A 26,893-nucleotide genomic window follows, 5' to 3' on the forward strand; every position below is an offset into this window, starting at 1 on the left:
TTCTTTAATTAAAAACTGTCTTTTGAAATTAAAAGAAAAAACTATACAATTAAAAAACCAAAGAGAAGCGATCGCGGCTTCAAAAGGGGCGAATGTTTTTAGCTTGGGAGTTATTTACAAACATTTTTTTGATAATTTGGACAAAAACATGGCTCAGAAATTGTCTCTTTTAACATCTTTATTAATCTGTTGACGAAAAGGTAAGACCATACAAAGTTTAATCGAGATTTAGGCAACCTTAAAGTACACAATAAAATGAAATCAAAGTTTTCATGATTATGTTGGGTGTTGTCAAAAGCTAGACTGAGGAGCAGAATCTGGAGCCGAAGCCGTGGTTTCCAAAAGGGACATAATCGAATATTGAAAGAGACCAATTCTTAATTACTACTAACATTGTTGCCAGGGGTATAGATATAATACCAGAATGGTTAATTAATTTGTAATTCGGTGATCAAAGTTCCATCATTCAGTTATAAACAACTTTTTAAAGATAATTCATTCGGGAAAAAATCTAACCCATTCTACTATGATTTTGTTTTACAATTATTGTTATCCAATGGCACAATTAGCACAAAATAGCAGGATGAGTACTAACGGTGCGAAACGAAAAGAAAATGAGTAGCTTGCACCTCTTCCAGAATTTCGCTCGTCCCCAGCGCCTTGCTTTAACCAAAGGCGCTGGCATGGGCAAACGTATCATGCACTGTCATTGGTTTAATAATGCGCAATAATATATCTATGCACTGTACTCATGACGTACTTCCTGAACAAGAATCTGTGCAAGCGATTAGCGCCTCCCCAGCGGTCCAGGATAGACTGGCCGCTGGGGCCGAACGAATTCCAGAATCTCCTTAAACTTATTTAGGTTGAACGAGTTTCTGTGAATATTTGGTCTCCTTGTGGTCGTTGTCGAGGGGAGGCAGGCTAGCGTCGCTGCCGAGGAGCCAGTGCTTGTTGAGGTCCGGGGTGTACCGGGAAGCCGGTGGTTTACGGCCAAGGCTCTCGGCAAGGCTACGGGTGTAGTGAGCGGAGTTACCGCAGCAAAGACCTACGTACTTGATGCCCAGTTCCTGAATGCGCTTGCCGAAGTTGTGGACGTCCGTACGGTTGCACTGGACGCAGTCAAGATCCAGGGGGAAGATCGGCTTGTCTGCAGGTCAGAACGAAAACGGTAGAGTGAAATATGATATGGGGTATAATGGACAGTGTTTCTGCAAGAGTTAATGCTGCGCACAGACAGGCTGTGGTTGTCCCAGTCATAATTGCCAGTCTTTTTCTAATTTGTATATGAATAATTGCATACACTGAAACGAAAACAACCAGTGTTTGAGGCCAATACCAAAGTGTCAAAAGTTTGGGTAAGTCGATGTTGCAGGAAAATCTGTCCGCCCGCCGGAGATTCTGTCCACTCTGGGAAGTTAACATCGGCTGAAAGAGGATGATTCAAAAGAGGGCGCTATAATATAGTTTTGGCCAGAGCCGTATATGTGGAGAGATGCGACAACTTGCGATTAGAAGCCATTTTGTTCCTCAAGAAACGCATGGGCGAACACGGGGTGCCAGACTAGTCTGCCCATTGGGTTGTGCTGTGTTTGGAGACAACATGGCGCCCAGCAACCACGTGACCAAAGAAAAGTGGTCCCTCCATGCTGCAACTCTCTCAATACACAGCTCTGGTTTTGGCACGTTTCGCCTCATAGGAGGGGGGGGGGGGTGCAGAATCTCCTGCCATCGGTTGGGGTGGAAAATTTTGTGGTTTTTATTTGACTTCTCATGAAAGTAGTTACCTGTTTGCGGATCTTTTAAAGATATGAAGTTGGGATACTCCTCAGTGGTACGATACAACACGGGTACTGCTGCAAGTGGTGCCTGCATTGCATTATGGGTAAAATAATGAATTTGTTACTTTAAGTGAGGACTGGTAACACTTACTGATGGCATATTATTGTACTATTTCACCTGGAAGATAATTTTAAAACAATAGTATTCAGCTTGGATAACGCGTTAGTTTGACCCATTTCTCGGTGACCGAACACACGACAGCCCGCCCCCACCCCCCCCCCCCCCCCAACCTTCCCAGGTGAAAATAAATCCCAAAAGAACTCCCGGTACCAGACGTAAATTTTGTAGGTTATGCAATTATTAGGAAAAATTAATGTCAAGACAAAAAAAACTTTGCACTTTGGCTCTATTCTATAGCGAGGTACCTCCACAACCCACCTTGCATTCCGTTACTGCCCGTTCGAAAACGTTCAGCATAGTCACCGGACCCATTGCGCAGTTCAGCCCCACCACATCAGCCCCTGCCTCTGCCAGACGATTCATAGCATCACAGATTTCCACGCCGTCTATGGTTGCCCGTTTACCGTTGATAACCGTTTTCTGGCACGCGATGGTCACTACGCAGGGGAGACCTAACGATTATGGGTGACACCAGAAATGATCTTATGTCAAAAACTTCTGATTTTCGCAGTTGCTAAATAAACCCTATGAATGTGCGTGTGGTGACATTAGTCTTCACCAACTTTTTTTTATTAAATGAGTCAGGGCGTGGCTATTTACTGCTAGTCCTTGTTTTCGCTTTGATAAGACCACACGGGAAACTTTACAGATTTTGAATAGAATATTATACTCAAAAATATTGTACTCCAAACACAGAGCTTATTTGAAAGGTTTTGGCTCTATACGAATGTTTTGTGATTGTTTACCATTAGCTAAATCTATCGAACTCAGAGAGACATCAACTCACCTTTACCGAATTTCTTGCAGGCTTCAACAGCCAGTAAAGCTTCTCCACAAGTATCGTAGGTTTCTCCTACAATGAAATCTGCACCACACTCTACTGCCCATTCTATCTGTTCCTGTAATAAGCATTACGACAACAGACAATGTTTTTTTTTAATTTTACGTAATGAACCTTATGAGGGAAATGCCAGAAAACATTCAATGTTTAACTTTGATTGCATGGTGTAAATATTCCCGTTGTTTTTGTGTGAACTTTGGGTAATGTAGATTCAGATATTCTTTGATTAAAATTACAAGTTTTGCTACTCAAATATCACGCAGTCTGAATCAACGTACAAATTCGAATAGACTTAACACTGTGCACTATAAAATCTACATGCATGAGGTCAAAATGCACCCTCAACTCAAGACAAAGGACGAAATGCTACGATCTTACGTTTGCAGTTGGGACGCGAACTTGGAATTTAGTAGGCTTAAAACATTGCCCCTTTTCAAATCCACGGCTTCGGCTCGAGTCCAGATTCGGCTCAGGCTAGCTTGGCCCGCGGTGGTTATGACGATTGCGCGTGTTTTGCATAGGCGCTCATAAGCCGAATCCAAAGCCGAAGCCGTGGTTTCGTAAAGGGCCTAGACTCATAATTAAAGGCAAGGCATTTGAACTTGGACGTTAAACGCAAGGGTACGTTTTCGGATCGAAAACTCTGATTATGGGACTCGAGGCAATAGGACTGGACTTTACTCTATCGGCCTGACTTTAAAAATCGTGTTGTTAAAATCTCATGTTTTTAGCATAGGCTACGTGAATGTACCATTTTCACGTCAGGCACGTACATGTACGTGCATGCTCACGACCCGTCGTGAGCATGAAATAAGTCCAAAGTGATGACGTCAATTCAACCCAAAACGACACTTATTGTTTTGACGTTCACGTTGACGTGCTTGCTCGCGAAACATGCAGCTAAACCTCCCTAATAGTATTACCTTAAACATGTCCATTATTTTCTCACGATAGTTTGGCACTGTGTCCACAAAGATGTTGGAGTTGCTGATGTTTCCCGCCATTAGCGTCCCAGTCTCGTCTGCAACCTCACGTGCCATGCGCAGAGCCTTTTTGTTGATCGCCTCCAGTTCATGTTCACGACCAATCAGCGCCATCTTTTCCCTGTGTGCATAGTACTAAAAATTACAAAACTATTAAATTTTTAGTTCAAAAAAGAATGTTTACTATAGAGCAAGACTAACATCTCCCTACGTTTGTCAACATCTTGTTCGGTGGTACCATGTCAGATGCCAATGCACAAATTAACTGCCGCAAGTGAACAACGAATTACTACGTAGTATGGCTATTTTTCTTTCGTTAATTCTGTGCAACTTCGATGGCCACAATAATTGGGCCCACAGTTTCATAGGTTTGTTATTGTATGCATGTTTTGGATACATCAAGCGGGGATATTTGTCTTTGACAATATTATTACGAAAAGTCACTGCCTATAGAAATCCAGGGATAGCCCAACTGTGCTGAAAACTACTCGACATCTGTGCTTACAGTAAACGCCAACACTACGTCACTTCCAGCGTGAACGAATTCCTCATACTGCTGTCTGACCAACTCCGGATGTTCAATGACTACTTCCGGGACGAATGACCCAGCCGTCAAGTAACCGCGACGCTCAAACACGAAGAGGTAGCCCTCTGCGCAGATCACAGTCTCCCCGTCACGCAAACGCTCCAGGAGACCTAGTGTGGATGGAAAGACGACAAAGTGACGGGGGGGGGGGGATCGAAAAAAACACACCAAAAAACAATAACCTCAACAATTAAACAGTTTGTGGCATTATATACAAGTTTTTCTCGAACTTCTATTATGACCTGAAAGGTTCGAGTCTTTCTCAAAGGCTATGGCCTTGAGAAAGACTCACGAAGGTAAAAACGTTAGCCCACTAAAAATTTTGTGTGCATGTTGGTATAAAGCTTTTTTTACATCCCTCTCCCCCCCCCCCCCGGCCATTGTATAATATTTCTCGACCTTCGCACTGTCACACTTCACAGCTTTTTGCAGGCTTTGTCCTTGAGCAAGATCAGAGTAAGGGTTATTAGCCTGATTGCTAGAGTGCCTTTGTACAGGCAAATAGTATGAATAACTGTCTATAACGTCAGTATTTGTACAGAGGTTTCTCTATGCTATAGGCCTACGCAAACAAATTTATCTATTTATCGCAATATATTTATATGGCTTTTCGAAACGTCAGGTCAAACAGAATTGTATTTTTAGATACTAGGTATGCTACGGAAGCGTATTGTCGTCACATTTTTTTTAATCTCCACTGGCTTCCTGTTAAACAAAGAATACAATTCAAAATCTTGCTTCTCACATTCAAGGCCCTCCATGGGTTAGCACCTTGCTACATTACACATCTTCTACAACAACGTAACATCAGACCAGGCCTTAGATCAACATCATCATAACACATACTATATGTTCCCAAAACTCGTCTGGCAAGTTACGGAGACCGTGCCTTTTCCTGCTGAGCACCGCGTCTCTGGAATTCCTTGCCAGACGAGCTGAGGGCCACACCTGATCTTTCTACTTTCAAACACAACCTCAAGTCTCATCTGTTTAATTTGTCAGCTGACTAGCTTCCGGCGCCTTTGAATGGATCTATTCCAGATACTGCGCGCCTTGTAAATTTTATGTTTTTATTATTATTATTACATGAATAAAAACAACAGTTACTTATCGTGTACGTAAAATGACACGTCAAATTGTGTTTTTGGAGTGAGAGACTGGTACAACTTGATTTTAGAGTGAAGTTCGTTCCAATTTCACTCAAAAGAGTGGCACAGATTGACTTTCACTCTCACAAGAGTGGAACTGCCAGTACCACTCGGACAAGAAAGTAAACAATTTCACTCTTTTACCTGTAACTATCGTGTACGTACATGATAAATCCCAACTTGTCGTGTACGTTCATTATAGATCATCGTGTACGTACATGATAAGGTAGTGTTTGTTCTTATTTATGTGCATTGCGGCATTTCCGTAAGCCGCAATTTGAAACAGCTGAACGTTCTATCTTGACGTTTAATTAAAAGTTGACATCCATAGTGTCAGTTGTAGCTGCATGAATAAGACAGTGTGTAACACTTTACTAACAGATCCAGAACAGTTTCCACCAAACCATGTCAAAAAAGTTTGCAATGCCTATTTAATGCTAACCCAAAGTGACTGTAAAGTCAAACTAGGAGCAAAGATCAGTCGTGGTGTATTCGAAAATCTGTATTAAAAGCACTCTTACCTTTGCAAGGTTTTTTAGTTCCCTCCATGCCGATCCTCAATCTGGCTTAAATAGGTGAATCTGCCACTCCCCCCTGAGACCTGGTGAAAAGGGACAATACACTTGTTGTTTGGACACGAACTACGTGTCAGCTGAGCGGCATTGTGTGTCAGTACTATACGTGACTGGGTCTCGTGACTGGGTCTCGCAGTTTTTAAGCCCATGAATATTTTTTTTGGGGATGATGACGTTTCGTGGACATGATCACCCCATGACAAGTATTCTACTAATATGCACATTATGACGTCTCATAATTTAGGATAATTAGGATAATCTCCTGCAACTATTAAACCTATATTTTTAATAAAGTTAGAAGTAGACTACCCAATGTAAAACAAACATTACTTATAGGTTTTATAGGTGCTGTATAGCGCTTTATTAATTTTAGGGGCCCCTGAATTTGGGGACTGAAGGAGGATGTTTCAAAAGAGGGCGCTATATCAGAATAAGTCTCTGTCCACAGTTCGCCGTATGTATGGATGTGGGGGGGGGGGGGGCGGGGAAATCTCCTGTGCCAAAAACAGCACACTGATCTGAGCACATGTGTAGAAATCGTCAAAGATTTTGATGTCAAAACAGACCAAAATGACTTGTCACAACATCCAAAATGGTAGCCTACTTTTCAGAGAATAGGTTGCTTCCGAGAACTAGAAGGCCGGGGTGCACCATTATTTAGCTGATTATCGTAACTTGTAGGCCCTCAATAATTATACGTTTTGGTGGTCACTGTGTAAATAATTATTATAACAATCTATCCGAACCTGGGGGTTCTGTGCTTTAACTTTCGGTGAGATTAATTTGATAAATCTAGGCTTTATTTGGCTTGGGAATGGCAGGAATGCCTCAATGCGGAAACTGGCAGCGAGTCGGTTTGGGAAAAAGTACACTCATTATTTTTCGTTTTTCAGGCCTAAAAAGCAAAAAACTACAAACGGCTGACCTACAAAAAAAGTAAAAGTAAATCTGAAGTTTAGTTGTCTGTACAAATACCTGATTGGTTTTGAAGGGGCTTAGAGACCAAATAATAGTTAAGATTATTATTAATATTTTGTGAGTCAACGAGATTGCTCCATGGTTGAGTCAGCATTATTTTGGTGCGCACCCGAAAGCAAGTTTTTATAACCAATAGCGCCCTCTTGCGGCAAGGGAGAGCCTGGAGCACTAGGCCAGTACAACAAAATGGCAGCCTCCATGGTTGTAGTTTTTCTGTTCATTTCGCTACTGCACCTGTCAAAATATTGCATTCCTCACATCGTGAAACAAGTAAGTAAGCTTCATTGAATTGAAATTGTATTAACGGATAACTTTCCGTATGGCGCCACCACCTTTTCACTCATTTTCACTAAAAGGTAAATAAATTAGATACTATATAGTATATTATTTCATATCGAATGAAAAAGTGGTGGCGCTGCGGAAACTTTTCCATTGCCATAATAATACACTGTGATTTGTACCCAAAATCAATCATTTTACAAATGTTTGACAACTTTGAGCATAACCAACGACAGAAAACTTTATTCTCAGCATGATTAAGCCTGATGAAAATACAGACTGTTAGTAAATTGCATAGCTTCTGTCACCGGTGCAGCTAGCCCCACTTGTGTGGCCAAGGATAGCTGAAAGGATTCACAATCTCGCCGTAAACGGGAATCAAAGTCGGGGTTTGAAAACATTTGAGGGTCGATAACGTATGACGCTACGAAGTTAAAGTGGAGTGGCCCTGTATTCTTATTAATAATAATTGTACTTTGAAATTAAGGAGTTGTCGGATGAGTGGTTATGTTGGGCGCTATCGGTCAATCTGCGAATTTTATTGCTTTGAGAAATCGCCCCCAGGCTGGGAATGGTTTTACCTGCACGATCGGTCGAACGCACGAAACCATTCCTGCACGATCGGTCGATCGCGCAAACCCATTCCTGCACGATCGTTAGATCGCGCAAAATTTTCCTGCACAATCGGTTGATCACGCAAAACCTTTCCTGCACTATCGGTCGATCGCGCAAACCCATTCCCGCAGAAAAATACTCGTAGCGCGATCGGTCAATCGCGCAAAGATATTCATTGCGCGATCGACCGATTGTTGTGCGATCGACCGATTGTAGCGCGATCGACCGGAGATTGACCGATCGTGCCCAACAGTTATATAATTGGGACTGAGATTTGGGGTCGAAATGACCAGCATTTGTATGAACAATCTTTGCCTTACTTTTATAATTATATTTTATTTCAGGCCTACTACATTCCCCAAAACACCGTAATAATTACAAAAAATACAATCTGATCTTTAAATTAATCATGTTAATATAATAACATGTGTATTGTGAAGTGTTAACTTCTTCAAGATTATCGGTTCAACATCAAGTTGTTCCGTCCATCCAACTTAGGCTCTAGTCTATATAGCCTATGCGCCTAAGTTAAATAATAGGATGGACTGAACAACTTTTTGTCACTATTACTTACCATACAAACTAGACCCAGTGACGGGGCGCTAGATTCCTTTTTTCAAAATTTTGACATTATCGGTCATCTAGTGCCCCAAGCTCATAACGTTCACATTTTCTATGACTGTCACACAAAAAATGCCCCAAAATTACGAAAATGTCCAACGAATTACCTTCAAAACTCCTTACTGGCCTCTCCATAATGTTTAAGATGCAACACGGTCGGCCATTAATGGGAGTTACATTTTTGACCCCCATAAATGGCCGACCGTGTTATTTCGCAAAGCAAAAGGAAAATTGTGCAATTCCGAGGCAAATTTGTGTGGATCATTGTAATCTCCTTTTAAAACATCTTTCTAACCATATGCATTAAACAAATGGTTGTAAAATGCTTTTTATACTAGCAACTCGTCCGATCCAAGGCATCTTGTCCCTCTAAGGACCCATAGTCTTGAGTCTAGTGATATTTTCTTCTCGGCCATGGCACACCACATCTTCACGGAGCATGCAGCATTGTAAGATTATCAAAAATTATATTTTAAATACTATCTTTGTAGGTAATGAGATATGTATTTGGAGAGAAACAGGAGGAGGGAAGAAAGAAAGCAGAATTGATGCAACTTCAAGAGGAGCAATCACAACTGAATGTCAAAGAGGACTTCCCCAAATATGCCAGGATCGAGAGAAAAATCAACAAGATAAAAGATGATATGAAAAAACTCAGTGAGTGTTATTGAAATGTGCCCTCTTTCCTTTTAAACTATAGGCCCTAAATGAGCAAGGCTGTTGTTGTTGGGTTGTCTGATATGGAGGTACAGTGTAGGCTTTTTTTAATTTATTTTTTATGCAAGTCGCCTGACACACAAGGCCTGAAGGCCACTTCAAGGTGTGGGCTACAATTATTTTTGTCCAGAGGCCTATGCCACCTACTCCTAGGGCTGAAACAGGGTTACCCCTTTTACAGTCCACCATACGGATGTAGGCTTGGGTATCATCAGTCAGTATGTGTGCACAGTCGCAATCATGGGTACCAATTTGTGTCCGTTTTATGGACAAGAGGTGTTGTGTAACGCATGTAAAAGAACCCAGTGCACTTATCGAAAAGAGAAGGGGTTCGCCCCGGTGTTCCTGGTTGTGGCTGCTTAATGCGCCGTAGCACCTTATAAGGTGCTAAATAACTGGGTCTCAGAATTCATCACTGCAATAACCTATCTTTCTGAAAGTTTGTGTATACTCAGCGCCTTGAGTACCTTGTTTGGTAGATACGTGCGCTATATAAGACTTCGATATTATTATTATTATTATTAAGAGGTGTGAATCCAGTGATGTAGCTGTAGCAGTAATCTCTGTTAATAATTGGTGAGTTTATTATGACTACTGTGCCCGAAGAGTTAGCTATCTGTTGTTCATAATTATGTTGTCTTTGTTACAAAAAGTTTAGCAGTGATCGTTGCTATACAGTTTGCACGCGTGTGGTTATAGACATTGCATTAAGGAGTGTCAATATATGTCTTCGGTTTACGGTTTGTTAAATCTACTTTGCTGTGTAGAATTGGAAGTTATCGGAACTTATCAGGTTGTTGAAAACTGGGGTTTTTCCTAGTTCAGATAAGAGCTTGTCTTGCTGTTCATCTTGTTACTCCAAGATGCTTGTAGACAGAAACCTGGGTACTGATTAATGTACCCTCATTTTGTCGACTTCTTGTAATTATCTTCATTTTGAAATCCAAACCTACATGAACTTGTGCCTCTCGCAAACCATTTGCTCACAATTTTGTTTTCTTCTTGATCATCCTTTAACTCCAGGGCAAGGCAAAACTGCCAAGACGTTCACCTTCAGTTGGGGTCTTACTCTAGCTCTCAATGCACTGCAGGTAAGGTTGTCCGGTTTTTCATCAAGAGTGTGAACTTGTTTGCTCAGGATCAGAGCGAGCAACTACTGCTTAAATTCAGTAACTTAATACTTATCATCACCAAGCAAGAAAGGAGGGACCCCCCCCCCCCCAACCTAAGATTTCAGGTTCCCTGGATCACAACCTAGGAGATTTTCTACCCAACAGTTACCCAGACCCATGTTTCGCATTGTCCATTCCTAGGTCCCTTTTCCACTGGGTTACATTGGCAGGTTTCAAGAATACCCCAGGCTTTTACCTCTTACCCCTACCTTAGAGCAGGGGTAGCTACTCCACACAGTGTATGCCCATTTGCTGGTGTAGATCAGGAGTAACAGGAACCAAGTGTGAATAGGCTGGTTGGGCAACCAGGAATAGAGTAGTGTGAAAAGAGCTCTTGAGTTACTGTTGTTTAACATTTTGTGTTTTAGACTTGCTGCCTGATCTCAGTGATTTGGAGGTATCGTTATGAACCCATGATCATGCTGAAGGAAGAATGGCTATGGCCTTTAGCCGGAGTTGTCTCCTTTCCCAGCGGCATCCCGGGGGCTCTTGGCATCTCCATCTGGATCCTCATCTGCAACAACATCTTGAAGAGGGCAGGGAAGATCGTCAGCTTCATGAATACAAAGACAGAAACATGACAGTAGGTGTTTAGTTCGGTTGATGGAAAAGCGTGATTGCCTGTATGAATGAAAGAAAGGGATAGAGGTGGGCGGATCTAAGATTCAAACCTGCACCCTCTGTACAAGTGATCTGCCAATTTTGTACCAATCCTGTAATCCTTCAGTGCAGAAAGCTATTTAAAGTGCCCTTTAAAGGAACACGTTGCCTTGGACCGGTCGAGTTGGTCTTTGAGCTCGGTAAAAGAAAACAATCAGTCTTATATTTTATAGAGATTGCATTGTTTGATTTGTATCAACTTTTGGTGGGAAGAAAGGAGTACAGCTGTTATTTTATTTATTTTATGAGTCTTGGCTTTATATAAAGCCATTCCATTCAGGATTTTTTCCTTACTCTCTCTTGTTTGGGTTATTAAATGAACTCTATGTTAATTTGCTAACATTTTATTATGGGTTTTGTTTTCTCTGTATGAAAGTATCTTTGCCTCAGGTTTTTTAGGGATAGGGTAAATACAGTGTGTTGTAGTTTTTATTTATTAACAGGCATGACATTCGGCCTAGTAGTCTGATTTACTCATAAAGCTATATATATTGACTAGAGCGCTAACACCCCATTATACACGCACTAAGGTTTTGATGCCGTGTGGGCGCATCCATGTTTATGTACAAACCAATACAAAAGCTTGAAACTTTGTAGGGCAATTGTACGGCTATTTCCATGATAGTGCATTTGTTCTTTTCTATGTGTCATCGAACCAAAAAATGCAGCAAATGTGAACGCACAATCTGCTGATGAGCGTAAAGACTGCGAGCGTCATGTGCGTCATGTTTAAAAGGCGCGTATACAGTTTTGTAGTATGTCAATCAAGTCGAACTTACGGTGTACACGATGGGCAGTCGCGTACGGAATTAAAGTGCACACGCCGAGTGTAAAAAAATTGCCGCAATGTGTGTTCTCTTAAAATAAAAATCGTTTCGTAGTCATCCAACACATCAAACATGTCTGCGCCCAGGGTGGCTTCAAAACGCAGAGCAAGTTAGCACATAGTCAATATAGCTCTATGGATTTACTATATAAAGCATGTACATATTCCTTGTGATACTTGTTCTTACTATTTTCCAAGGGTCAAATATCATGCCTGTTATTATTATTATTAGTCAGCTTTTTCCAACATTCCCAGCACCTAGACGAAATCATGCTTTTCAGTGTTTTCTAAACTTTTGTACTGAAATACATTAATTTTTTGCTGAATGTGTTATTGTTAAAGACAGTGGACACTATTGGTAATTGTCAAAGACCTGTCTTCTCACTTGGTGTATCTCAGCATATGCATAAAATAACATACATGTACCTGTGAAAATTTGAGCTCGATCGGTCGTCGGAGTTGCGAGATAAATATGAAAGAAAAAAACACCCTTGTCACACGAAGTTGTGTGCTTTCAGATGCTTGATTTGGAGACCTCAAATTCTAAACTTGAGGTCTCGAAATCAAATTCGTGGAAAATGACTTCTTTCTCGAAAACTACGTATCTTTTCTCACAATGTTTTATACTACCAATCTCTCCCCATTACTCATAATCAAGTTAAGGTTTTATGCTAATACTTATTTTGAGTATTTACCAATAGTGTCCACTGCGTTTAAGCAAACCAAAAGTACAGGTTCCCTTAAACAAAATACATGAAGTTGAAAGTACCCTTTCTATACACCACTAATGTGGATGCACAGTGATCATCACCACCAATGCATACAATTGTTCTTATTGACCCACTCCAGAAGTAACTGCATGAAAAATGAAAACTATAATCGGTGGTTTGCACATTTTAGTCGTCCTTCAGTTCTTAGAGAGCAAGATTGAAGGTGAGCAATTTTATAAGTCAGTGTTGAAAGATAACCCATAATAATACTATATAACCGCAAGTTTTAAAGTCACTGTTTGACACGTTTGGTAATTGTCAAAGTCAAGTGTTCTCACTTTGTGTATTCCAAATATATCCATATAAAAAAAAATTGTGAAAAAAAAAAATTGTACAAGAAAATAATGAAAGAAAAAATACCCCCTTTCATCTGCTAAGACTTTAAGACTTCAGCCTTGAAGTCTTTTTTAAAATCCAATATTTGAGTGAAAATAACCTCTCTTAAAAACTACTGCTCTTCATTTCTGTTACCAAGTAAGTTTTTATGCTAATGTTTGTTTTGATTCGTAACCAAAATTTTACAGTGCCTTTAAGGCAGTTTTGAGTTAATTTAAATAAATATTGCAATGAATTCTTCGCATTTGTTGCAAGTGAAGGCTCAATGTTGAATCCATATGACAATTTGCTTTACATGTGGTTTGGGGTATACTTTTACGAAGACCCCGGTTTTTACAGTGTAACACCTTATCAATGGGCCATCCATACACTACTATATCTAGGTCTAAACATGTTGGAGTCTAGTGTAGAGAAACAGGTGGATTTTTTGAGGATTGAGGTGAAATGTTGGCAAGTGTGCCTTTGGAGTAAGGGTTTGTAGACTGTTCAGTGGTCATACTGAAATATAGGCCTATAGTAAGGCTGGTAAATAAATAATAAATAATAATGAAAGAGTATTTATATAACGCCTTATGCAAGGCCTCAAGGCGCTTTCTACTATCAATGTTTAAAAAAACAACACTAAATGAAGGAAAGGCAGTCTAAAAACCACAAAAAGGTATAGAATTTAAACTTAACAAAACCACAAGGAGCAAACCATGATTAAAAAATACTAGAGGTGAGAGGTTACCAGCACCTCGCCCTAACGACAAGAACCTAAACAACAACATACATAAAGATACTAAAAATATTTAAATACAAGGAAACTTTAAATACAATACAAAAGACGAGAAGCACAACAATCTATACAACAGAGAGGCAACAATTAGTAAACTTAAATGTCCTGGCTGAGCGGACTAGTGCTTCAGGCTCAAGTTCAAAACATTTTTGTTTGGCAATTTTTGAACGTGTAATTGGTGTAGTCATTTTGCACATGTAGTTGGTGCAGCCATTGTTGAAGTGTAGTTTTGCAGCCAATTTTGAACGTGTAGTTTGTGCGGCCATCTTTGAACGTGGAACATTCAAATAATAGCATGGTGATTCGAAACAAACACAAACATAACATGAATTGATGTCCATGAGTTGTTAGACGGAAACCAGTTTTCTTTGAATAATTCGCCCCCAAGTAGATTGTTATCAAAGCAGACTCCTGAAAGAGTGACTTTGCAGAAACTTGTCCAAGACTCAATGTTCTATTGCGCATGAAAAAAAAAACCCAAAACAAAACACACAAAGCAAAACTGAAATGACCTTGGACTAAGAGATAAGCAATAATGTTCCAAATTCACGTCTTTCCTGGTAAACAGCGATACTTAATCAGCCAAATCTAGGCCGGCCAAATGTAAATTGTCTTTTTCTTGATTGAAACCCAATTGGATATCATCTGATGAAATCAGGAATCGGGCATTCCGCTCGAAGCATCAACAAAAATCCATTTCAACCCTCCGGGGACACAGTTTTGCCTCATTTAACGAGTTTCTTGAAAACGGACATTATTTGCAAGAAAATAACGAATAGAGGAGTGTCTCTTTACGGTTTTAAAGCATTGTGACCGTGTTTGTTTTTCAAGCAATTATGGCGTTATATTTGATGATAGTTGATGTAGTTACCGGTAAAAGGGTCTATCTGAGTGGACAAAGATCAGCTGGTTGGGGGGAGATAATAACAGGCTGAAATGTACTACCTGAAAGGTTGTCAGTTTCTGTTACCGTGTAGTGTGTTCAGGAGTGTGTCTATATCCGTTTTGAAACCGAGTATTTTAACAGATGCATGTGTGTTGTGATTGTCCCCCTTTTTATGTTCCTCAATACCTCCTGTCCTTCCGCTTTTTCCCTTGTAAACCTGGCTTTTTGTGATCATCCTTGGCCTTCACTCTAAACAACACCCCTTCAGAAATAAATCGGATTTCGGTGGGGGGGGGGGTGATCCATTTTTGGATAAGGCTGACCGGGAAAGTGGTTTTTGGGATTTTAAACTCCGACCCTATGTCAGTTTGACCCATTTCTAAGTAATTTTGGTACACAGTTTACGGGTCATTCTGACCCAGAAAAGGGTCATGCGCCATGGGGGGTACAGATCCCGGTCAGTTCTGTCCCCTAAGTTTCGAAAGTGTAATGATTCAATACTTTTAATTCGTCCACGATTTGATGTGTACAAAACCACTGATTGAAGGAAAAGACAGAGAGATTGTCTATTTGAGAATTTCAGCATTGTTGTGCGTCCTTAAAAAACCTTCAGGACAATTGTTGAGGATTGCAATTCTAATGTGCACTAATTTTCGGGTTTAATCTCGGATTCTGCCTCAGTTTTGACAAATTCCTAGGTCATTTTGACACTGATCCCGGGTCAAGCTGACCCATAAACGTATCGGGTCAAATCTGAACCAGGAGTTTTGTTTATTTAGAGCGATAGGAACTACGTCTCAAACCAATATTGAACGTGAGGATTGTTATAATTAAGTAGCAATGTTGAGTGTTTAGTAGCAAGTGATTAGTGTTTAAACATCAACCCAGACAATAACTGCAAACCGCCTGGATCTGCCCGACAACGTGTCAACCCCATAACGTGCCAGCCAATATATTCCCCAGCGCATTGCTCTTTAATCTTGGTGTGGCTTTCAGTCGACATCTTCAGGGGAACTCTTGAAAAACAAAAAGTCAATACTTTATTCAAAATTCTTTCCGAGTCACGCCTGCCGTCGAGTCCATCTGGATGCGGTCCCCGTGCCGGTCACAGCCAAAATCGATGCAGGGGGACATCCGTTCCGAAGAGAGTCAACATCGACACCGGATGGTCTGGGGTAGCTTGTACGGGGCAACGGAGCGCTCTACCCCGGGCAAACCGGGGCCAATTAACTCGCCTCACATCGGAAGCTCTCGAGTTCCTCCATTGGAAACTGAATATATTGAGCACACTTCCGCACTGGCGTGGTATATATTTGCAAGTTAGTAGTGGATATATTTTTTGTCATCGCGTGTGTTTGTGAAGTCTGAACTGTGCGCGTTCCCTTTAGGCTGCTGACATAATGATGGATGATCAAATGAGTAAAGAAAACGAACAATCCTATATAAGCCATACAAATATTAATAAAAGCAAAATATGTGTATAGAAATATTGCGATTTGTGAAACCAGTTACCCCATGGATGGGGTTAAAGGCAAGGCAGCTGATTTCACGAAATGCTGTGATTATTGCTACCTATATCTCGAGTTAGGACGAGTATTACTAGTCCGAACTTGAGGATTAAAGGTTTACATGTTAGTGCTAAGCTGGGACTCGTCCTAAGTCCTAAGACTAATCCTAAAGTTAGAAAGCGTTTAGAGAAATCAACATACAAACTTTCTTTTGCTAGTGCAAGCAACGAAGAGCTGTTGATAAGTGTACAACTTTCTGAGAAACGGCTCCCTCTGAAGAACGTAGCTTCTCACTAAATTATTTTAGTTTGAAAAATACTTCAGGTCTGAAGTCTTTTTCAGGCAACAGATACATATTTTGTTGAGTATACCTAACGTGTCTATCGCCTTTAAGCCTTTAAACGTTAAAGACACTGGACACTAATGGTAATTGTCAAAGACCAGTCTTCTCACTAGGTGTATCTCAACATATGCATAAAATAACAAACCTGTGAAAATTTGAGCTCAATCGGTCGTCGAAGTTGCGATATATTAACGAAAGAAAAAACACCCTGGTCGCATGAAGTTATGTGCTTTCAGATGCTTGATTTCGAGACCTAAAAATTCTAAATCTGAGGTCTCGAAATAAAATTCGTGGAAATTACTTCTTTCTCAAAAACAATGTTTCTGACAATGTTTTATACTATCAACCTTCCCCCATTACTTGTAATCAAGAAAGGTTTTATGATTATTTTAAGTAAATAACCAATCATGTCCATCACCTGCCTTTAAACCACTGTTTGTTTTTATTCGTATTACGCAAAACGACAACCCACACCGTAAGGTTTAGTCTTATTCTCTTTCTAGGAAGTATATTCTGTATTTCAGGAATGCAGTTTTCTTAATTTTTTTTTACTGTACAAATATAACCATAAAAAATCGAGCTCAACTGATGCAGTTCTCGTGAAACCGGTTTCCGGGCTGATGACAGTTCGGAGTGGTTAGAATAATACTGAACCACTCAGATATCATCCGGAGCAGATCCCGTTGTGATTGGAGTCTGAGACATTTTTGTGTTTATTTAATATCATCAAATATGACGTTTACCGTACTGAATAACATATAATATATTATGTTGTAGTTTCTTTCGCGAATAATGTCCACGCATGAAGTGAAGAATAATCCATATTGAATACACAATGATGATCATATTTTGAGCATAAAAACACTGATTTCTTTTTTTTCATAACCACATTACTTCGAAGTGAAATGTTTCTTAAAATGCTTTATACCATCCAAGGCTCTACAGCTGTTGTACTTCTTACCTCATAAGTTTTATAAACAATAATCATTTAGAGTCATATCCCAAACGTATATGGCAGATATGATAAAAAATAACCTGTCCGTATTCCAGCAATTGTGCATGAAGGGGTTGTCTATAATTTAGGTACAATTAAAACAAAACAAATTCTCCATCCATCTGTTCCTGGCCGGCCCAGAACTCGTTGTTTTTATATCCTTTGTAGTATCTTATTTGGGCACGATTGTCTTGTACATTATTGTTTAATGTGTATTAGACGGTGTTTGTAAATAGTATTAAACGATGTTTGTAAATAGTGTGCACCTTTAAGGTTTCCCCATGATAACCAATAAGTAAATAAAAAACAAATAATAAAAAATCGATCAATCAATCAGGCTACCGGTAGTTTCCTTAAAAAGCTACATTCGTACGTGACGGTATAAGAACTCGATACACCACTTCAACTCTCAGCTTGAATGACAATTACATTTTTTATTTTCTGTGCCAAGTTTCCAGACATAATAATGCACGTAATCAAAGTTTGTTGCACTGTCCTTTGTTAATTTTACAAACAGGGTCACATTTAACTCGGCAGCGTTCGTTGAACAGCGCCGCCAACGTTATCGTTCCATCATTGATTGAACCTGTAAATCCGGTCTCTGCATATGATAAATTCCCAGTATTAAAGGCAGTGGACACGTTTGGTAATTGTCAAAGACTAGCTTTCACAGTTGGTGTATCTCAAAATGTGCATAAAATAACTAACCTGTGAAAATTTGAGCTCAATCGGTCATCAAAGTTGCAAGATAATAATGAAAGAAGAAAACACCCTTGTCACACAAAGTTGTGTGCGTTTTACTGGTTGATTTCGAAAATCAAATTCGTGGAAAATTACTTCTTTCTCGAAAACTATGGCACTTCAGAGGGAGCCGTTTCTCACAATGTGTTATACCATCAACCTCTCCCCATTACTCGTAAGTGAGTTTTTTTGCTAATAATTATTTTGAGTAACTACCAATAGTGTCCACTGCCTTTAAGTATGTTAATAGTGTTGTGAACGCAATATTCACCGGGTAAACAAAGGCTTTTCCTCGAGTGGCCTTTGATTTTCCTTTTTTTCTTGTCCTTCCTCTTGGTCTACCGTCATCCCCCCGGTGGTACTCGTGGGCGATTCAGCTCATTGCGCCCCGGTAGGGTTCTAGTCATCATCGCTTACGGTGGATGCCTTCACAGCTAGAGTTCCTTATTGTATAGTTCTTTTTTTTTTTTTTTTTTTTTTTTTTTTTTGGCAGTGGGGGTAAAACCATGCTCTGACATGAAATAAATCACCATGAATGCACAACAGATTCAGCCGGCGAGTTTCTTTTCTAAAGGCGTGTGTACTCAACTCACGCAGCAGTGTTTTGATAACGTTTGTACCCGCTGGTTACAACGCTCGTGGGGAGTCTGTTTTTGATTCTTTTAAAAGCATTTTCTTTCCCCTGCTTTGGTTTTCGATTTTGTCGTTTAGGAAGAGATTTGCTCACACCATAGAGCAAGGACCTTGCTCTATGCTCACACGCACCCACGGAGCCGTTTTCCTCCATTCTTGTATTTTGAATTGAAAGAAGACTGATACTCAAGTTGATTTCTCATTGCATACACTGTACATTGGTTGTTCTACTCCGTTAGAACCTGACATTCAAATGAGTTTGACCACCAGATTGCTATGCCGCCAAGCATGAACTTTCTAAGACTTTTATCATCCTGCCTCATGTGGGTGGACTGCCCCAATCACTGTTACTTCACTCTCATTGGACAGTGACCCGTCATAGCCTGTGATCTTTGACCTTTGATACATAATCACCACAAGTTGAATCACTGTTACTTCACTCTCATTGGACAGTGACCCGTCATAGCCTGTGATCTTTGACCTTTGAAACATAATCACCAATCACCACAACTTGAAGATTTCTTCGAGGACATCGAGGAGATGGTATCTCCGGTTTTGACCCATTGAGTTTAGCCTTGGACCTGTGTGTGTGTGTGTGTTCTCTGCCTAGGCAGGTGGGTTTCGAGAGGCGTGGCGTTTGGGGTTACCACCTCAACGGGCTGTCGGTTGATTTTACTCAGGAGGAGTATAACTCGGTCCTGAGGCTGCTGTTGAGCCTTTCATCTTCGGTCTTGCAGCTTTTGGTTAAAGGGTTTGGATTCAAGGAGCTCACAGTCCCCCTTGCCATCAAAATATTGCTGTTTTCTCATAGAGTGATTGTAGAGCTGCCATTTACCTAAAAGTGCTCACTAAAGTTCAAATGATTCTTCACCCTTGCAAGAGCTGGCAAGCTTTTCATTTACAAGCCATCTCAACAGTTTTCCCCACTCACTCGGTTGCATCCGAATGCTGAAGAACGAGGCAATCGTCCTATATGCTATGTCATCGCTATACGCTATCTCCACGTGGTACAATTTACCGTGTTGAAACCTCGAAGCGGTGACTACCCGTTAATCACTCTGCGCTGCATGTATAGCTCTCTCCTTGCACGATACACATGACTTCAACTGACAGCTTGTACAGTGCATTGACATTGTCTCTCCCACCTTCGCGCAACGGCACGTGGACTAATCTCCTCGCCCAATACCCGATGTGCAGCATGCTGCCTCCACAGTTGTAAATTGGCTTTTCTCACCGAGTTTGTGATTTTTCTTTTTACTTCAGAGAGTTGCAGGGATCCCCACGCATCCTTTGATGTTGTTTTGATAGCTTGAAATGGAAGTCTGTGCGTGAGAGCCGAATGGAGTCAATGACCTAAAACCCAAATGTTTTGAATCAGTTTGACTTTGACTCCGACTGTGGATTTGTACCTAGGTCTGTCTTTATTCTGAGTTGATTTCCAATTGACTTACAGGCATCAGTGCGCGCATGATGGACCGTTCCTCAAGTCATTGTGCATTGCGTTGGGGATAGATGTACTCGCACCACCTCGGCTCTCTGAAGCTGTCTCTAAGAGCGACTCGGAGATACTATCAGATGTAATCTACACAGATATTGATACTTATCAATGTACCTTTTGCAGAGAGGTTGAACAACCATAGATCCTTTCATTTGTACCTCAACATTACATCACAATGCCGCCCCAGAAAGACAGATTTGTCAACTTTATCGTAGGACCATCAAAAGGTGGTGAAAACCATCACGACCAAGATGGTGAGATCCACATGGCGGGGGTGAGGATGTACACCGCTAAGTCAACGCCGTGTAACCGCTTAGCTGTCGCCATCGCAGTCATAGCCGTGTGCCTTGTCTTAATCTTAACTGCATGTCTTCTCGTTACTCTGTTTGCGAGACAGAGCACTCAATGCTCAAACCTGACATCAGAACTGGACGGTAACTCCGCTGGCGATAAAGATGTTGCGAATCGGGGCACCCAAGAGCCCGAATTCGGCCCCATCACCACCCCGGCTAGCAACGGCTCCGTGGGCAACCCACACCCTCGCAGTTTCCGCCTCCCGATAACCCTGAAGCCCCTGCACTACGAGCTGGAGTTACGTCCTGACATTTCCAGTAACTCTTTTGCGGGGGCGGTCGTGATAAGGTTCCAGTGTTACAGCCCAACTCGTTTCATTTTGCTCCACAGCACCGAGCTGGACATAGCTGATTCGATCGAGCTCACCGAAGTTGGGCAAGGGGACGGACGAGGAGCAGGCGAGGCACCCGGGCTGCTGACCGGAGAACCCGAATTCTTTACCCCGTACGCGTTCATGAAACTTCAACTCGACGGCCCTCTGAAGAAAGGTCATATTTACTCGCTCAAAATCAGGTACCATGCTAAGTTCAGCGACAAGCTTATGGGGCTTTATGTCAGCAAATATGAGGCTAACCATGGAAAAACAAAGTGAGTAGGAAAGTGCATTGCTATTTTATATGTTTGTCAAACCTAAATTACTCCACCAATGTTAAAACCCTGACCCAAATTCGCTATTCACTGCAACTACTTTTGCTGTATAAGTTCTAGCTCTTCCAAAACAGAACTTTCGAAAGTTAACCAAGAGAAAATGCCAAAACTTTACAGCGCCGAAAACCAACAAGTTTTATGGTAAATTTGATGTATGAAAGGCCGAAAAGACTTGCCCATCGGGGATAATAAAGTGAATTGAAATTGAAGTTGTAACTTAAAAATAGCAATTTTCGTTCACAAATCCGTCACCAATTTTAAAAGAGACCAAGAGTCACAACACACCTACATATCACAGCGCAGTCTTTCTCTTCCACAGTAAACATTGACTTTGCTCAGCGCATTAGTTGAGTGGTATCTTGACATTAGCGTTTGGTAATGTTCACATTTTCAAGAAAACTGGCAATGTTTTTTTTTTTTTTACTTAACTCGTACGTCATTTTTTGTTGCCAATACGCAACTGTTTGATTTCGAATTGTGTATTGTTAGGTCGTTTCAAAACAATTGCTTTTTATTTTTTTTAAATGCCTGCGGAAAAACCCAGAATTTATCTTGGACATTTGTAATTTGTCAATGCAGCAAAGGATGTTTAAACACACAATATTGTCTCTATGCTGATGGTTAATTTGTTACACGTTATACCCACAATGAACCTAACTTGACCCCTGAAATTGCAATCCATATCTCTTTGATCTACATTTTACTCTATCCTTTGAGTGGTTACGAAAGTAAAAGAAGCCTCTGTTGTTTTTACGGGGACTTCTAGAGCATCCGCTTTGCCATTATGTCAAATTCGACTTCTTGGAAACCCCTACGAATCCGAGTGGTGACTTAAGCCCGCTCTTGCTTAATATATTGATTCCATTAAAATGCCTTTGAAATCACTGAATAGTGGTCCCCGAAAAAGGAAATGTTAATATTCGTGTCTCTGATGTTAAGTGCCGTCTTGGGCGGACTCCTTCGGTTTCAAGCTCTTGCCATCTCAGAATGTCAACAATCTCAACCCGCGTCTCTAATGTAGGTTTGTTGTCTCTACATGGAATAAATAAAGTACCTGACCATGGAAATGCTTTCAGTTCTGTTTTCATTTTATAGAAACGTTTTCCTGTCCGCAAAATGATATCCTGCAGTCGTGGAGTTCGTTTTCTCAGTCTTGTTTTCGATTTTTATTTTTTTGATTGGCTGAGATTGATTTGTGTACATAGCGTAATATTGTTATACTGATCACTGGTGTGCAGCAAACTGACTGTGGCCACAAGACACCCACAATTTAAAACTTCCGGGTCAGAAGTGACCCAGACTCGGGTACTGTTGGGTCGGGCTGACCCTGTCTGTGTCAAGCTGACCCAGTCTGTGTCAAAGTTAACCAAAATGGGTCAAATGACGCATAATCTGAGTTTACACCCCAAAGTTTACAACCACTTTCCGGGTCAGCTAAACCGGAAACCGGGTCAAATCTGACCCTGGATGCCATAGGATGTTTCTTGTACAGCAAGCCTCATTATGGGGCATTGTTTTTCGCAGTTTAAAGGAACACGTTGCCTTGGTTCGGTCGAGTTGGTCTTTGAAAAGCGTATGCAACCGTCCTTTTACCTCGTCGACAAACACGGTCGGCCATTTATGGGAGTCAAACTCCCATAAATGGCCGACCGTGTTAGTTCGCAAATGAAAAGGAAACCCACGCAATTTCGAGGCAAATGTGTGTTGATCATTGTATTCTACTTTTAAAGGCAGTGGACACTATTGGTAATTACTCAAAATAATGATTAGCATAAAACTTTAATTGGTAATGAGTAATGGGGAGAGGTTGATGGTATAAAACATTGTGAGAAACGGCTCCCTCTGAAGTGACATAGTTTTCGAGAAAGAAGTATTTTTCCACAAATTTGATTTCGAGACCTCAAGTTGAGAATTTGAGGTCTCGAAATCAACCATCTAAAAGCACACAACTTCGTGTGACAAGGGTGTTTTTTCTTTCATTATTATCTCGCAACTTCGACGACCGATTGAGCTCAAATTTTCACAGGTTTGTCATTTTATGCATATGTTGAGATACACCAAGTGAGAAGACTGGATTTGACAATTACCAATAGTGTCCACTGTCCTTAAAACATCTTTCTAACCATATGCATTTTATAAGAAACGGTTGCAAACGCTTTTCAAAGACCAACTCGACCGATCCAAGGCAACGTGTTCCTTTAATGCTTTGAATACCTAAAATAAAGTTTGCTAAGTGTGTGGTGACAATTGCAAGCACTAAATGTAGTCATGCTAGTCGATTATACGGTGCGGATTGTTGTGTTCAAATGAAAGTTGCACATAGCAAACGATCACAATAATGAGTTTTACTTTTTAAAACCTCAAACAACTTCTTAGTTGTTCACAAAGTTACCCGGAACTCTGGACATAAAAACGGAAAATTCTTTATGATTCTCTTGTAACACTCTGCACATGCCGACATGTTTGTAATAACCCCAAAAGTCGTGTGCTTAGAGCATGGTCGTTTGCTCTTAAACGTTTTCGTTTTAAAATGACACCATGGAACAATGTCAGTTGGTAAACTTGCCTCCCTCCATTCACCCAACAGAAAATGTCAGTATTATACTAAAGAATGGCTTCAATAATATTATTCCCCAAATAGACTGCCATCAGTCACGCCCGTGACTCCCTTGCACTTTTCCATGAGGATGAAGGGCTCAGCTATCGGCTAAATCTACATTAAGCATTGTATATAAAGTTGTGTTCATTGTGTGTCTGTTGTGGGTATGAAACCGGTAGATTTTTATCACACGAACATGTCCCCCCCCCCCCACAAAAAAAAAAAAATAAAAAAAAATAGGTGCTTTCAAATTGTAAAAATAACATTCCGGGAAAGGCCTGCAAGGTCTACACCAAATGACCTTATCCATTGTAAAGTTCTATTTTAAATGATTGGCTGTGGAAAATAAATGCTGAATGAGTCCTGTATGATTTATTGAATTTTAAGCACATGATCGATCTTGTGGGATACTTCTATAGTAACTATGCTTGGGGCCATACACCTTTCAAAATGACCTCCTATTGTCCAAGCTCTTTTGTTCAAGCTTTAACTTTTTCGCTCCCATTGGTTTTGTACGGAAGGGTTTTGCCGCAACATGAATAATTTTTCTCTCTCTCTTATTTTGTACGTACATGATAAATTCAAACTTATCATGTACATACACGATAACTTATCATGTACGTACACGATAACTTATCATGTACGTACATGATAAGTTATTGTGTACGTACATAATAAATTATCGTGTACGTACATAATAAGTTATCGTGTACGTACATAATAAGTTATTGTGTACGTACATGATAAGTTATCGTGTATGTTCATGATAACTTATCATGTATGTAAACGATAAGTTTAGATTTATCGTGTAAGTACGTGATAAGTTATCGTGTATGTACATGATAGGTTTGGGTTTTTCGTGTACGTACACAATAAGAGAGATAACTGGACCTTTCCGGAAGTTCCCCGGGTATAATGTGTCTTCAGTCACTCTGTGTATAAATATGCTTTGTTCTATACACCCAATGAAAATCCTTTGTTTTCAACGCTGGTGATCACCTTGTGTTGACGTGTGTAAGTCCACATAGTGTTTAAAAACTCTTGCCTTATGTGGACCTCTTTTATTCTCAGGTCCACACATTGCTTACCCATGCTTTCAATTAGAACGTATTTTTTAAGTGCACACAACACAAACGAATGTCCACAGAGTGTGAAACAACTCTGTATGTAGAATATACCTCTCTCATAAAAGTCAAGTCAAATCCAGCTAAATAATCTTGTCCCAGCAACTTGTTTACAACTTTCTCAAAAAAGTTAAAGTATTTCCCATTTTTTTCAGAGCAGAATTTCAAGCAATTCCTTAAGGATGATGCCAAGCGTATGTTTTCACGTTTGTTTATTTCCCTTTTGCTGTATGGGCCTTATAGTAACCACGAGATAAAATTGAACGTTTTCCTTTGGAAAAAACGTTCACATAAACCCATTTTCAAGGGTCGAATGATACTTTTGAAAGTATCAAAAAGTTGTGAGAAGGTGTAATTTAAATACTTGATAAGGGCTGTTGAGGTATAAACACTATACTTCCTGTACACTACCATATAAACCACTTTCCACACTATGAATCGAAACATAAAATGTTGTAGACCACTTATCACACTATGAAACGAAAAAAAGGAAGAAGATGAGCACGGACAGCCTCTTTGGCGCTTGCTTGTTAACTGAAGTATCGTCTGGCACTGGAAATGGATGAAGATTGGGAGAAAAACCCCTAAGGAGAGAAGACAGAAGGGGTATGAAAGAGATTCCATGGGATAAAGTGCATAAGAGGATACCTGGGGAACTCTTGAGACTCAGAAGAAAGTGGAAGAATACTTGGATGACCAAATAGATATGCTCCAAGGTTAGTTTGAGATGGAACGTGGATCTGATTTGCGAATTGCGTGAGACTCCAACGGTCTCTAGGGTGGTTCGTTGTGTGGACAATTCAATTTCAGATGCGGGTATGTGGTGTTGATAAAGGAATGTTCTTTTTTATTTTTTGGTGATGGGGAGTTCAGTTTTTTAAATTATAAAGTGCAGAGTGGAAGTGAGAAATCTCAATCTTTGATCGGGGTTTCAGATCTCAAGGAAACTGACAAGATAAGTGGAAAAGGATATAATAAACGTCTAATACTTTTGTCAACTCATTGTCAAAAGAAAATTCAGGTTTAACTCAAACAAAAGTACTTTAGTTTGACAATAAATGCGTTGTTGGCTCCATCTCATATTAATACAACCATCGTATAATATTGTAGCTGTTCTAAATCCGCCTGAGGCCATCTCATAAAAATGTAATTTAAGCACTGTCCCCTCCGGCAGTTCAATGTCTTCGATAAATGCAGCGGAAGAGATAAATCAATCGGAAGAAAATAAGTTCTCAAATGAAATGTATCGCAAAACTTTTGTTTTACTTAAAGTGAAATAATTATTGTAGATAGTATGCTATCTACTATCTACTATCTGCCTATCTACTATTTCTATAGTATAAAATGGTATCTCGGCTACCAAATATTGTGAAAATGGTGAATGTTACGTTGCGATTGCGTTGTTTCTGTTGGCAGGTTGCAGTCTGGCACGTTTTACGCGTGACTTCTCATAGGGGGTTTTGGGCGTCACTTTAGTACTTGATTAATAATGAGAGGGATTCACCCTCTGCCGGAGGGCAATGGTTAATCAAACGAGAATTGATGAACATCTTGCCACGGTCTGAAAGGGTCGCACAGAGTCCATTTTATAGTATTGGGAAACCAGACTATACTGTAATAGCATTTTATTAGCGAATGCCCGTTTTTGTTGTTGGAGTATACCCGATCTATTCGAGGTCTGTGACTAGACCAGGTTCAACGACATGGAGCACGGTTTA

General features: G+C 40.3%; 3 protein-coding genes across 4 annotated transcripts in view; 2 read left to right on the plus strand and 1 right to left on the minus strand.

The window, feature by feature from the left end:
- Positions 1-36: 36 nt before the first annotated feature.
- LOC139946735 (betaine--homocysteine S-methyltransferase 1-like) lies at positions 37-6,204 on the minus strand. The gene is made up of 7 exons (XM_071944399.1): positions 6,042-6,204; positions 4,292-4,482; positions 3,727-3,921; positions 2,750-2,861; positions 2,221-2,414; positions 1,788-1,869; positions 37-1,150 (listed from the first exon to the last, which is right to left on the minus strand). Exons 1-7 carry the CDS (start codon positions 6,067-6,069, stop codon positions 858-860), a joined length of 1,095 nt encoding a protein of 364 aa, XP_071800500.1. The 5' UTR covers positions 6,070-6,204; the 3' UTR covers positions 37-857.
- A 1,051-nt stretch (positions 6,205-7,255) lies between these two features.
- On the plus strand, positions 7,256-13,335 carry LOC139946736 (guided entry of tail-anchored proteins factor 1-like). Of its 2 annotated transcripts, XM_071944401.1 has the most exons (5): positions 7,256-7,343; positions 9,080-9,245; positions 10,329-10,396; positions 10,846-11,060; positions 12,813-13,335. In XM_071944401.1, exons 1-4 carry the CDS (start codon positions 7,260-7,262, stop codon positions 11,056-11,058), a joined length of 531 nt encoding a protein of 176 aa, XP_071800502.1. In that variant the 5' UTR covers positions 7,256-7,259; the 3' UTR covers positions 11,059-11,060; positions 12,813-13,335. The 2 variants fall into 2 exon arrangements, with proteins under 2 accessions (XP_071800502.1, XP_071800501.1); XM_071944400.1 differs by having other exon boundaries at positions 10,846-13,335.
- Positions 13,336-20,177: 6,842 nt separating this feature from the next.
- Positions 20,178-26,893, plus strand: part of LOC139946732 (aminopeptidase N-like) — a 43,629-nt gene continuing 36,913 nt past the window's right edge. The window contains exon 1 of the mRNA XM_071944396.1: positions 20,178-21,392. Within this exon, the coding sequence (XP_071800497.1) occupies positions 20,626-21,392 (767 nt within the window). The 5' untranslated portion in view covers positions 20,178-20,625. The remainder of the gene's footprint in view (positions 21,393-26,893) is intronic.

Source organism: Asterias amurensis, chromosome 14, assembly GCF_032118995.1.
Source record: "Asterias amurensis chromosome 14, ASM3211899v1".
NCBI classification, from domain to species: Eukaryota; Metazoa; Echinodermata; class Asteroidea; order Forcipulatida; family Asteriidae; genus Asterias; species Asterias amurensis.